The 14,098-nt window shown below is 39.3% G+C and overlaps 2 protein-coding genes across 16 annotated transcripts in view; one reads left to right on the top strand and one right to left on the bottom strand.

Moving 5' to 3' along the window:
• agxta (alanine--glyoxylate and serine--pyruvate aminotransferase a) overlaps positions 1 to 14,098 on the top strand; it is a 491,885-nt gene that overhangs the window by 177,739 nt on the left and 300,048 nt on the right. The gene's annotated exons all lie outside the window — the stretch shown is intronic.
• ptprfa (protein tyrosine phosphatase receptor type Fa) overlaps positions 1 to 14,098 on the bottom strand; it is a 396,740-nt gene that overhangs the window by 107,251 nt on the left and 275,391 nt on the right. For all 15 annotated transcript variants that reach the window (XM_051947515.1, XM_022191302.2, XM_022191308.2 and 12 more), the window contains one exon: positions 11,411 to 11,604. In XM_051947515.1, the coding sequence (XP_051803475.1) occupies positions 11,411 to 11,604 (194 nt within the window). The remainder of the gene's footprint in view (positions 1 to 11,410; positions 11,605 to 14,098) is intronic.

The following is a 14,098-nucleotide window of genomic DNA, read 5'->3' as shown; positions in this document are numbered from 1 at the left end:
TACTGGATGTTTGACCGCACAAAGGTTTGCTACAGCACCATAAAGGGTAACGACTAATTTTAAGGAACCCTTAATGAAAGGAACATTAATAATGCTGTTTAACTCCCAACCAACGAACGACTGCTTCCACAGCAGTGATTCAGAGGCCCAGGGTATTTTGTATTACGCTGCACAACCTTGCTGACTAACCGCAAATAAAAGACAAAGGGCTTCGCTTCCTCAGCTTCTTGGAAGAAATAAATAAGAGCCGTTATCATAAACAATGTAAGCAGCTAACGGTGAGGTGGAAATCAGGTCCATTCCCTGGCCAAAGTGCAGCTCGAGCTCTAAATCAAAGAGAGATCCATTAAATAAAGCAGCGAGGAGACTAAAAGTGGTCTCAGTGTTGGGTAACCATCATTCTTTCATGCAGTAACTGATGTATCACTGTACTCTACGCCTTGATGTATCACTGGCTCTGTCAGTGAACTTATGACGATGGATTCCTCTGAACTCATAATGACTGGCCTCACTGCTGTACTGTACATCAAAGTAACCCGACGGTCTGGTGGGAGACTCTGCTTCAGACAAAGGACAAAGTCAAAAACATTCTCGAACGCATAAACAAAGTATGTACAGTACACGTTTCTTCTACACACAGGATCACATTTAAAGGGCCACTATCTCGTCTCCAACTTGTTCAAATTCCTGCAGCAAGGCTTCTTACTTGTTTTAGCAGACGAAATCACATCACATCACATCATTCCTGGCGTCACTCCATTGGCTCCCTGTCTGTTTTCGAATTTTAAGATACTACTGATTACTTTTAAAGCACTTCCAAGTCTTGCTCATAGACTGTTAATAAATAAAGATGAATTCTTCATGGCTTCACCCATGGGTTTTCTAAATAGCAATTTTGACTCTCAGCATGGTGGCTCCATGTGTCACCATCTTGGCAGTGCCCGATTCCTCTTAACTCCCAGCTAATCCCTGTGTGTGTCCCTGGGAACGATCACTGTCGTTTTTACAGGTTACCTCATTCCTCTGCCAACAAAACAGTCGTATCAAATGATGCTACTGGGTGCAGTATTTAGTCACGAAGAATGGGTTGCCATTTATGCTCTCATGCCATTCAGTTTGCATGCACCAGCCTGATGGCTGGCAGCAAAGTATTCACTCTTAAAGATCCCTTTGAGGCTGCAGAGTGAGTTGAGCCATTGCCATAGTTAGCATCATCCTGTCTGGTGTTATTTCACTCTATTGCAATCAATTCTTCCTTGAACAACTCTGTCATCATAACCAAAACTACATCAAAGGGGCATTAAAACACAGCTGCTTGTTAAGCTATCTGTGATAATCAAGACCTCTGATGAAGGGGGATTCATTGAAACACGTGAAGCAGCAAAAGAGATCAAATTAGATAATATCCCTCTTCATCATGGAGCATTTGTTCTTTTCTATAAGAACAAGTTACATCTCCAGGACTAACCTAAAAGGACCAGCTGTGCAGTGTTGACTTCAACATTTCTATCTTTGACAGGTGTCACTTGCAGCGGAAATAGGGCAACAGCAGGCCTCAAACGAACCTTTTAAGTGGACAGGGATAAGTGGAAGGATCAAAAAGTCTTCCAAGATCAATAAAAGGCTGTTTTCTTGGAGAGCTGTGTGTTTCATTTCATCTTGTCAAATGGAGAAAAAAAACTTTCTCTTTTTTTGCCATCATTTGCTATGGTCACCGCTTCAAACATTAAAAGCTAAAAGAATGTATGGAAACGTCCTCTAGTGGATCCCTGGCAATTGCTTAACACAGAGGTGTTTTCGACATTGCTAGGGTATGCCCTTCCTGAATAAATATTCATATTAACTAAATAATGAAATCTTCTGTGTGAAATCAATTTCTGTGTATTCATGTGAGATTTTATTACAATATGTAACAATTGATTGTCTTGTAACTCTTCTCATCTGTTTATTCTGCAGTGATGTTGCTCAACATGTGGATATAATGAGTCAAAGAAAATGTTGCAATGTTCTTTTTAATATAATGAGCAAAGTTTTTGGTCTATCTAACAGCACTACAAATGAAAAAGACTCCGCAAGGTTTCAACTGTCATATATGCAAAGGCTGTCGCTGACATCATATTGCTGACTAATCATCAGTGTAACAATACATCCAGTAAAATTTGGGTGGTGCTACTGTCTGACTGGATAAATGAAGCAACCATTAAGCTGCTGAATGGTGGCTTGAGGAGAAGGAGAGCTGTTCACAGCAGGGCACAATGACCCCAAACTGCTGAAAATCCAAAAATGCAGCCTCTTAAAGGTACAATAATTAGTTATATTCTATTTGCCAATTTCCCAAGGGGGACTTTAAAATTTAATCTTTTTTCGTATTATTACCTATCTGTCCTCTCTCCTCTCCCTACCTCTTCGTCTGATTTGCACTGATGGCAACCAACAGACAGACAAAGAGACCAGATAGGGATGAAGGGAGAACTGATGACTGATAAGAACTCTGAAAACAACTTGTTCCACATCAGACACCTCTGCAAAACATTCTAGCTGGCAATGTCCTCGTCATATCAGCTGCATCTTACTTTTTTTCGTTCCAAGACAAAGCAAATATATTTGGGCTGCTTGCTGCTCTAGTTAACATTTACAACTTCACAGTATGTTTTGTGTTGTGCTACTCAGAAGATCTCGTTTTAAAACCTACATATGTTACTGTGAGCAAATATCGTCCCCACTGTATGATGCTTAAAATAATTTGCATACAAAGAGGATCTTCATCGTACCTCAGTTTCCTGCAGCAGCAGGCAGCTGTTTTTAGGACTTTTCCATTAACTCACTGTACACCTCCTAGCACCAAACAGTAAGCAGAGCCTGGTTACAGCAAGCAGAATATGGTCAACATCAAATGTTTCCACCCACTATGCACTATGTGCAACTATTAAATTTGGGCAGATTTATACGCTGATTGTGTTTAGATGCTCAGTGTCAATGCAATGAGCAAGCTCTACCAAAGCATGAAAACTAGAAGTATTCATTCTGCAGGACAATGTTCACCGTCGGTATCTGACTATTATACATGCTCTTTTGAATATTCCTGCAGCATTGACATGTTGCCTTCTGCTGTAGCTGCTTAATGTTTAGTCATTTTTATTAACTACTTTAAACAGTGCAGTGTTCAGTGCTAGTTCAGGATCCATATGCTTCTAGAATCACTGTCCTGTGAGAACCATGTCCATCTTAGATGCCAACTTTTCATAAGCTCCTAAAAAAAGCTCTGTTTTCTGCTTTGTGAGGATGCATTTTAAAGCTAATCCAAGAGGTTTATGAGATAGTAGAAGGAAGTCAGAGAATTTCTTCAACAAATAAAGGAAATTTTTATCCTAATGTTCAACACAAACAGTAAAGCATTTGAGATACATTGTTTTCACTGTAAAAGGAGGGTATATATCTGTATATTTCTAGCTGATAGATAAATGCAAGGGAGTTTAAAAGTACAAAATTCGCCTCTTAATGTCGTGGAGTAGAAGTGTAAAGCTGTAAAGTACCTTAAAGGACAAATACATCATATCTGTAATTTAGAACAGCACTCAGATGTACTTTAAAAACATTCCATCACTGTTTATAGTCTTGAAATAACGTCTACATTGAGGCCACACTTCCCTTTGGATGGAAGCAAAGTGGGAAAAATGACTGGAACTTGATGGAAGCCAAGTGGTGACACTGTTAGTTGCTTCAGTGTACCGCCGGCGGTACACCTACTAATTTGCATAGGAATTTCAAGAATGTCCGACGGGTGCAAACGCGATTATACAAACACTATACACCGATGGAAAGCTTAGATTCTCATGAATCCGCCGGTATAAACCACTTTCAGATGCGATTACCACAGCGGGTGAGAAAAACACATTTGTCCGACAAAAACAAATATTCATCCATCCGTTCTCTATACACGGCTTCAAAACACACAGCGCGACTCACATTTCCGGGTTTATTATTACACACAAAAAAAAAGATTCCACAAAAAACGGCCATAATCCAACCTTTTACATCAGATGACACAAGCCAGTAAACTATTTTGTCCAAAACATGTCCTGAAGTCGGTATAAAATCCCCGAATCGGTCGTTTTCAAGGAAATGCACCTCCCGATGCGCGTCCAATATTCCCCGTATTTTTCGTAATTTTTTTTATTTAAAAATAGAATATTAGCGATTTTTTGTACTGAAAACGGCTGGAATTGACTGAAGCTTAAAGGGTTAACACACATAAGTTTAGGTCCTTTTCATGTTTTGAACTTCTTTTGTTTGACTCTGCTGAAGTCAAAGTCCAAACCCATGATATCAGTGTTTAACCCTGCCAAAACTGTCATTTAAACCAATCAATTGTGCTAATTCTGTCTATCTATGTCTGCAGTCTAGCATCCCTACAAACAGCTGATGGCCACTGCTAATCTGCTCTTATCTATTTTTTACATGCTCATCATTATTTCTTTACAAACTCATGATGACAGGTGCTGTAAAGTCCTGTAAGACTTGCATGATTTGCTATTGTTCGAAATTTGGTTTTGCCACCTTGGACTTTTCCTTCATTCACGCCCACATGAACATAACCAGAGCTATAATTTTTGTAAAAACAAAGCTTTCACTCATACTATTTTGTGATGGTGCAGTGATATTTGCTGGCACCTTTGTTTTGTAGTCTCTTGGTTGAACTCAAAACATGAATTTCTTTTTCTGATTCAGTGCATAATTTGGTCTCATCTTGTTGACTGGGCTTTACCTGTGCTGCGGTGGAGGTCCTGCACCAAAACGTGTTGGTTATTAAAATGCCCATATTCACATCTACATCTTGATGGGCTCATGTGGAGCACAACGGTGCTTCCACAGACAATGAAGACTCTGTCCAGGGTGTGGAGCCGGGTTTGTTTTTTTTGGGCTCCAACAAACAGACATGAGACGCTGCCATGTCTTATCAAATCGGGAGACGCTCACGCTTCATAGCCGTCAGCACTGTGAGGGATTAGAGGCCCCTCCAACCATTCTTCAGCCATCTAAAAATACGCTTCACTAAGATCTTAAAATCTGTGGGTCTGCCAGTAGAACAGCAACAGAGATGGAGGAACTCAAGTCTAAAACAAACGGCAGAGGACAAGAAATGAGCAGCCAATTAAAGCTTTGGTCCCTGCCTCTGAGCTCCCATAATTTGGCATGACTGAACTTTTTTTATGCCATCAAGGTCTCTTTTTTTGTGACAAAACAGTGATGTGAACTGACTGCTGGTGAGCCAAGCCTCAGTGCAACTACTGAGGGATTTTTAGGCAGCTTCAGTGGAGACAACATGCAGCTCAGTGCTCACAGTGCAGCTCAGTGATTTTTAAAAACGCTGCTGTGTGGTTTGTGCTCTAGTGAAGACATTATAACCTTATCAGCAGCACTCGAGGCTAGTGTCCACTGGTTTAAGGACATTTGAAGCAGCTGTGGTGCAACTGGTTCTGCTGGCAGATTTCTCCTCAAGCAGCTCATCAGCACACTGCAGTCAAAATCCACCAATCACAGACAACATGTGATGCCAATACAATGAGCAGGTAACACAGTCAAACCCAGAAACTCTGTGCTGCATCTCTACACCAGTAAGTGATCAGTTCACTCAATTAGAATTGTATGCTGGATGGAAAGTCACTGTTAACTACAACACAAGGAATGTCACCCAGAAGAGATTCAAGGACGAAATGACATCAGTGTCATTCAAAGAAAAAAACTGTTCCAATAATATTTTCCTACAAAGCACAGGGAGGTCTGTTGGTAGAATTTTTTTTTTCATTTTTTCACTAGAGTGTCTCTGTCATATTTGACTGTAGGTTTGTCATCTTTCCAAATACCAGTATTTATATTCTGCAACTTTCTCTATATTGGGTCCTTATACAACCTCAATATGAAGACTATTGATGTCATCACCTCTAGCTCTAAGCAACAACATAAATTTAGTGTTATGATGATAATGGTCTGAAGTCTCCAGGTCGACTGGTTGAGTTCACAGGTTAATCCACCTGTAGTCACCCCTGTGTTTTCGCAGCTTTGAAATGTGAACCTGACGGAGACTGCAACACCTAACTTATTGAGCATTTGCTGAACATTTACTCAGAGCTGCCTCCAATCTAAATGACATCATGTCAAAGATGTCATCAGTGTGGCTGCATCTAAAAACAGTAGCTCGTGTTTTATTTCTCATACATTTCTGCAAGGATCATCATTTGATTAGGATCTATTATGAGAAATCCAGCATGCTGTTCTTTTCGGTCTGCTGTTGTCATTTCACTATGAAATCATTAGGTTTAAATAGTAAATATGCTGCAAACACTAGCTTTTTATGTGAATTTATGTTTCATTCAGGCTAATAAAGCTAGTAGGTAGAGTGCGCTCAGCACAAAAACAGACGACAGCATTAAATTACAAAGTTATTGGCAAAAATTCTTTACAAATAGCTTGAGAATTCACTGATTCATGCTATATTTATATTTATGTTAACCCTTAAAATATTCAGGTACTAAGAACTTCTAAATGAGAAGGGAACACTCTGGACCTCATCAACACAACCTGAACACATTTTTTCTTTGTTCTAATGCAAAACAAACCGAGTTCACAGAAAGTGAAAGACAGAGAAATAAAAGAAAGTACAGATCCAGTGAGGTGTGTGGATGGGTCATAGTGAGTTAAGCCCCTAAGTGCAAGACGTGTGTGTGTGTGTGTGTGTGTGTGTGTGTGTGTGTGTGTGTGTGTGTGTGTGTGTGTGTGTGTGTGTGTAGTGAGTGTGTAGTGTGTGTAATGTGTGTGTGTGTGTTTTGCGGAGGGTCACTCCACAGACCATGTTGATTCTCATCACCATCACTGATGCCAGAGGGAGAGACTAAACTTATCACAGATGAGGCTTGAAGACAGTTCCTTCAAGAAAAGTCCCCTCAGCAGGTGTGTGTGTCTGTGTGAAGTGTGTGTGTGTTAGGAGAGAGGTTGAAGATGGGTTGTGAGATGCGGGCCCTTTATCAGGCCTCCTGCCTTGCACAGATAAGACAGGAATGCTGCTTACAAAGGAAATCAGGTGAGACGCTGCTTCTGGAGAACAAAACAAGCTGAGAGGGAAGAAGCTGAGCACCACCTCACCGAGGGCTTTTAAACATCCACCCTCTGACTTCTGCTCCAGCAGGCTCACAAGTGCTCACTCGTGCTGCTGTTAATCCACAACACCTTTTTTTCCTCTTTAAAATGGTCTAGGTGTCGCTCTTATCCCCGTCTTCTCAGCCAGGTTGCTTTTGGCTGCTCGTGTTAACTGGCCCCTGTCTGACATCTACACCTCACAATCATCACCCATATGGCAGGTGAGCATTTCCCAAATGGTTTCAACTAAGAAAAGGACAGGATACACAAATGAATCTCAATGTATAACCTGATGTGTTTCAGCCAACAAACCTTCATCAAAGCAGAAACTGAAAAAGTCGTTGATCATGCTGGAGGTCCACCTACAGCAGAACCTCAGTGCTTCAGTACATCACTATAACTAGAAAAATTTCAAGGACAGAATCCCAAACACATTGACACAAGATAAAACTGATAGAGCCCACCACCACATATAAATGCAAAAATACCATTTCATAGAGCTACACGAAATAACAAAATTCAAAAAAAAAACTGAAGAATCACAAAAAAGTTTTAAAGCTCCCTTGATGTGGTGTTTGAGTTTGTTTAAAAGAACTTCTAAGGTAACAAACATTTAATTTCTTTAACTGATCAGCTGTTTCTTTTATTATCTTCATCTCCAGACAGCATGAAACATGGCTGATAAATTCAACTTGATAAAATGAAAACAATTTCTGAAGGCTTCATTTCATTTTTCTCTTGTACATGGCCATAGTCTTGATCATTTCACCTCATTCATGCTGTTTCAGCAGGTGGCAAATAACTAATTTTGTTTTCAGCTTCTTCTCCTCATTTTCTTAAATGAAATGAAGCCAATATATGATGGTACACAGACCCACGTATTTGTTCCAAAGCAGTTCATAGTGACAAGCTTAATTCACATTTTCATTTTTGTTTTCTTGCCACCTTTCAAAATTGTGCTTCAAATTTGCCTGACAATTATATGACGTTTAAGTATTCAACCTTACTTCCTCTCAAAGGCACATTCGCATATACCTGATATGTCATAACGCCAGCAACGGGGACCAGCAAGTCTGCTGCTTAACAACAGAATAAGTTTTCCACAGTTATTTTAGAAATTCTCTAGTTTTACTGACTTGTCCCCACATATCATTCAAAGTCAGAATATCTGAGCTGAACATGAAAAAAACATCTAGGAGTCTAAATAAAGGTCATAGAAAAAAAGGGCCTTATTGTCTCAAATGTTGTCTCTAAAGCTCTTGAATCTCTTGTCTCTGGAGGATCAGCAAACACTCTGTAGCAGTTCTCTGTACATATGATGGTCACAGTGCAAAAAGGAACTGAGTAACTAATGCAGCATACGATTTCGTTATGCAGATCCAAATCCACATTGTTTGATGCTGCCTACTGGAGAAAAATGAATGAAGGCTTTACTGCTAATACAGTTTTTGTCAGCACTCTCCCCTATCCATCCACACACAGACATCTACTGTAAATTCAGAACTCAAGGATATAAAGAGCAGAAAACATTTTCTTTAACTTCACAATTTTAATATGAAGAATATAATAATACATAATACTCATGAAGGGCTTTTTAAGCCACTCAAAGATGCTGCATACTGATATTTAAAAGCCTCTTTCGAAAACTGTTGTTCTTTTAATAAGGGTGCAAATTTTTGAAGGCCTTTATAATGTGTGAGAGAGGACAGTTATTCTACGATGCACTTAATGTGTCACACTTCTCTCATGGAGCTGCCTAAGCACCATTTCATGTTAAGTGTTATCAAAACAAAGATTTCAAATGTCAAGTATCATCAGTGTTATTGCTGCTGATACTCGTCACCATTAGAAAAAAAGAAGGCCAACTTTCTGAATATTTTCTTGTGTTTCAGACTGTGGAGGAAATATAACATGTCAAGTACCGAACAACCTCGAACACAAACATCACCTGCATACGTTTGCATTCCTAAGCAGGATTATCTGTGTTTTTCTGTTATTCACACATCCATATTTGTGGCTCTTTTCCACGACTGCAGGCTGGAATAAAAATAAAACTCCGGCAAACATGAAATGCAATTATTCTAATGGAATAACAAGGCAGTGGAAGTGCATCTTAAAAATACCACGGCATTGGGATCTAATGACAAATGCAATTTCATCAGGAAACTACAGACCTCACACAGCTATTCTAATCTGTTTCATCCCTTTTCTGATTCAGGAGAAGATAAGAAATCATTTGCACATATTAGATTTTGAAGGCACATTCTGTACAGAGCGTCAGCATCTAAAAAATCATCCTAATCTGCTTATTTTGATGCCCATGACAACTCTAAAACAGCAAGCTGATGTTTTGAATATTTAATAGTCCCAGTCACCTTCATGTTGTGTCATTTGGATTTTATTTAAATCTGTTTCCAATGTTCATGTGTTTGTTTATTTTTTTCTTAAAATATGTATGTATCTGCTGCAGTTTCATCCCATTCTTCTTATTTTGAGGATTTTCTGGAGGAGATGTTTTATTTTCCATGCGGGGGTGGACGGGTGCCAGCTGTGTGCTAATAAAGTCATCGATTCTCCAACTAAATAAATATAATTTAAAAAAGACAATAAAGGTAAATTAAATAATAACAGAGTCTTTTCCTGAATGCATATAGATTTAATAATGGCTAAGGTGTAAATGCTCGACTCCGTAATGACCTAATCCTACTTATTAGGATTAGAATTACTAATCCTCCTTCGCTGGGACCTAATGCTATAGAATGGATAATGTTATATACTTCTTAAAGAGAAGATATTTGACACCTGGTGTGAGAACACAGAGACTGGCAGTGAGTTATAAATGGTATGACGGCGAGGAGAACGGCTGCATTCTGCAACACAGATGGATATTTAAACTTATTATGCCGCTGAAGCCTTAATTAATAGGCATCATGAGCACGAGGGACTAAGTGAATCCACATTTTCACATCAATCTCATCATTTAACATTATTAGGCAGCAAATTTGGATGCTTGTTTGGTAACATCTAACAGTGCACAGACGCTGAATGACAGAACATTAAGTTGAGGCCCTTGTTTAATCCCTCATATGTGAAGTGCTTTGCTGTATATTCAGTTCTTCACTCAGTTAAATGTATAGTCTGCATACACTGTAATAGCATGAATATCTTTTCTTTTATTGTTTTGCATGTTTTGTTGCTGTGTTGTGAGATGCTGTGTTGCAGGTTTTAATTTGTATCTGAACCCTCTGTACCCCAAAACAAGTAGTTTGTTTGAAAGGCATGTCATGTTTTATAAAAAAAAAAAAACACAAAAAATGACACCAATTATCAAGGGCAGAAGCTGTAAAAACAGTGTGGTGAATTACTATCATATGTTGGAGCTTCCATGTAAATTTTGCACATGCTGATTCTAAATATTCTAAAGAAACTCGAGTTTGGTTCTTTTAAGAATTATGGCTTTGTGACTTTATTATAGTGCATGTAGAGTTTCTGAGTTCTCTCTACTTCTCGCCATGGTTGTGCTGTTTCCATAGAGGTGCAGGGCTTCACATGACAGAAAAAGATTAATCTACAGTGAAAATGTGACCGGAGCGAAAAACAAACTGCTTGAGGGTCAGAGGGTTAATATAACCTAAGTCAGTTATGCAAGATGAGGACTAATGTTTGGATCCAACTAACAACGTGAGGGGAAACTCCTGGTACACAGGTTTGGTAGCAAACAGTTAAAACGTATATTAGATACTTTCTTTAGGCCTTCAAAACAAAACGTTAGAGTGAAATAATATGATATATTGACTTACCTTGACGCGATAATTGTTCCTGTATGTTTGCCCTGCACATAAATCGTCAATAGATGCTCTGCTGAGGCAATTTCCCTTGATTTTAATCTACTTAATACTCCGCTGGCAAATTATATGTTGGTCATAGCTCTCAAATGCTGACTGTAGTATGTTCTGTCTGCTTCTTTATATAATATTTCTGAACCATCCTGCTTTGGAATACTGTTGAAAGCGCCTTTGACTGAAAGGACTTTCCTGAAAAGTGCAATAACTCCGTTTTTTAAATTCTCTACTTTCTGTGCTTTGTTCCATTTTAGATGGTGTTTGTGTTTTCAAACATAAATTTCTCATGTAAGAAAAGAAAAGTGTTTCCCTCTGAATGTTGGGATTTGAACCAAACTCCTCCTCCTTCAGTTCTTACTTGGCCATCGTCTCTGCAAGCTTAACACATGACAATGACACCGACACTGGGCTGAAGTGAGAGACTGAGACAGTACCTGGGCGTCAGGCAGGGCGACGTCCATGATGAGCGGCTGGCCGTGAGGCTCCCCGTTCTCTTGCCTGGAGTAGACCAGCTGGTAGCCTCTGATCTGGCCGTGCTGCTTCACAGGCAGGGGAGGCTTCCAGGTCACCCTGAGGGCAGTGGAGTTGAGAGCTTCTGCCTCCACCTTCCTTGGAGGAGCTCCAGGCACTGAAAGCAACACAGCACACAACTTCAACTTAAGTGCTGTTAGTGAAATACGAACGTTTCCTTTTGTTTTGTATTTACCCTAGCAAGATGTTCAATTTCAGCTCAGTAGGTAATAATAAAGAATGTTCATCTGAGTCCTTATTAGTACCTGTCAATATTTAGGAAGGTCTGACAGCCGGATAGCTCTACATTTGAATTTTCAAGGGTAAACAGAATGAAAGAAGCTTTAGTGGCTGCAGGTATTGGACTGAATTTGAAGAGCCTCACTTTAACTCCAACATGCACAAAGCGCAGGTGTGCTGCTGTGGCGCACCCGACACATGCCACAGTATCTGTTTTTCTCATGCTACTCACCGTGGCACATTGTCAGTGTGGATAATATTCAGTGAAATGCTTGCTGCTATTTCTTTGTGCCTTTGTATGGTTCACTTGCTGCCAGTGCTTTATGCTTAAAAATGCTTCCAGAAATTTAAAAATGGTACAGCACACAAAGGCAGTGTAACCAACCAGGACAAAAATAACCCAATTAACACTTGCTGTTGCTGTATTCACTGTTTCACAACTTCCATGATTGTTACAGGATTTCATCCAGAAACATTGAAAAGTCATGAGCAAGCATGGCACAAAAATTTAAACATTACAAATGTCAAAAATGATTGAAAAGCAACATCAATCCAAAAGGTTGCTTACTATAATTCCCAAACCCTTAATAAATACATAGATTTTAAAAAGACATTTTAAGGTTAGAATTCTTGTCATAATTTGCTGCATGGACTGTCTTTTAACCTCACCCACCTGTCACTCAAAGTGACCAAGCTCTTAACTATGAAGAATTTTAAGTGCTAAGACAATTTAAACGCATGAGCTATATAAAAATTCACCTGTTGTACAGTTGTCACGAATAGGGAAACTAGCTGTACAGACCAAAACTCTTTATGCACCAGGCTGTAAAAAAGTTCATTTGGACATTTTTTTACATGGGGTTCTATGGGATTGACATGATTTTGGAGCAAGCCTCAAGTGGTCATCCAAGGAACTGCAGTTTTCGTCACTTCCATGTTGGGTTCATTTTTTAGCCTTGGATGATGTTGCTTGGTCCATAGTACGGTTTTTTTTAACGAGTTTTGACTGTTGCCCACATAGATGCAGTTTTAGCTTTTTGAAAACTGCGCATTTGGAAAAATTCTTATAGAATGACAATACTGAGAAACTCTGGCTGCATCGCTGACTTGATAACAGGATTGTAATCTCTTGTTTACATGAGGCGATTTTGTGCAAGAGCGATGAGGTCAAAATAATGCTGGTAAAAATCTTGGCAGCTTTTTGCATGTTTTCCAATAAACTTACAGTGACTTGTCCACTATAGCAATGCAGAGAGGCAGCAGAATCAGTCTCAGTATCAGTACTACTGATAGGGCGCGTTCAAGTGAAATAATGTTATTAATAAGGAAAATGTAAGATTTCATTTTTCATTACGCACGAATTAGCCAACTAGACTCTCACTGGGTCAGATGCGGGCTCCATTTGCATTAAACAACAACAGAGGAAAAAATGAAAGCAGAAAATTAATTTGCCTGCTTCAGTATAAAACAATCATAACACACATATATCTCACTGAAAAGTGTCATGTGCGATGAGGTGCGGGTCTCTAAATCGTGTGCATAACGATGTTGTAAGACCCAAGCCGCGCATCACTAATAAGGAGAAATGAACTTCACGTTCAATTAAAGTGGATTTGCTGAAAGCAATGACAGCAGGTGAAATTTCAGTAACGTGTAAGTGTGCTCTGAGCATTTCAGGCATCTTCTGAAGTGGAAGCAATGAAAGCAGTTACACTAACAGCAGAGAGGAGCTGAACCGTCAGCTGCAGTTAGTAAGTGCTGAAAAATAACATGTTATGCTTTGTTTTTGACCTTGTCCGGGTCATTTGGAGAAATGAATAACTGCACTTAATAATTTAAAAGGTCAACAGAAAAAACATAGATGAGAAGGAATTGTTAGGACAACATTAAGCCATCAGACTTGTTTAAATAACCTGTGTCCAGACCAGTGTTTTCTGGTGGTTCGACCAAGGACTGCTGTCGGCATATAAGAAATAAGCAACAAGAAAACAGCTAAACCTCCTCTTTACAGTGCAGTAAGGAGTGGCACATAGAGCCCAGCTGATCAAACATTACTTTAAGCAGCATTGTGTGGCAAAAGCAACATAAATTCAGTTGGGGTGTATCATCGGCTAGATCAAGGATTAAATGTTGTATTTACCCACTAAAACACGCTAAAACTGTAAACACCGAAACACCAAACCAGTGTTTTTAGAATAATTACACACTCTAGAAGCCATTTTGGAAAAGAGCTGTTTTTTAGGGAGAGAAAATGATTCACTTAAGCTGGATCACCATATTAAGAGTCAGAACACTCAACATGCCAGCAGATGTGCTAAAACCTGTTCCTGCATACACAATCTAGTAGTTTCTCTTCAAAAGTTTGACCTGAC

The sequence above is a fragment of the Acanthochromis polyacanthus genome, chromosome 4 (genome assembly GCF_021347895.1).
Source record: "Acanthochromis polyacanthus isolate Apoly-LR-REF ecotype Palm Island chromosome 4, KAUST_Apoly_ChrSc, whole genome shotgun sequence".
NCBI lineage: Eukaryota > Metazoa > Chordata > Actinopteri > Pomacentridae > Acanthochromis > Acanthochromis polyacanthus.
This window is presented reverse-complemented; position numbering and strand designations above follow the sequence as displayed.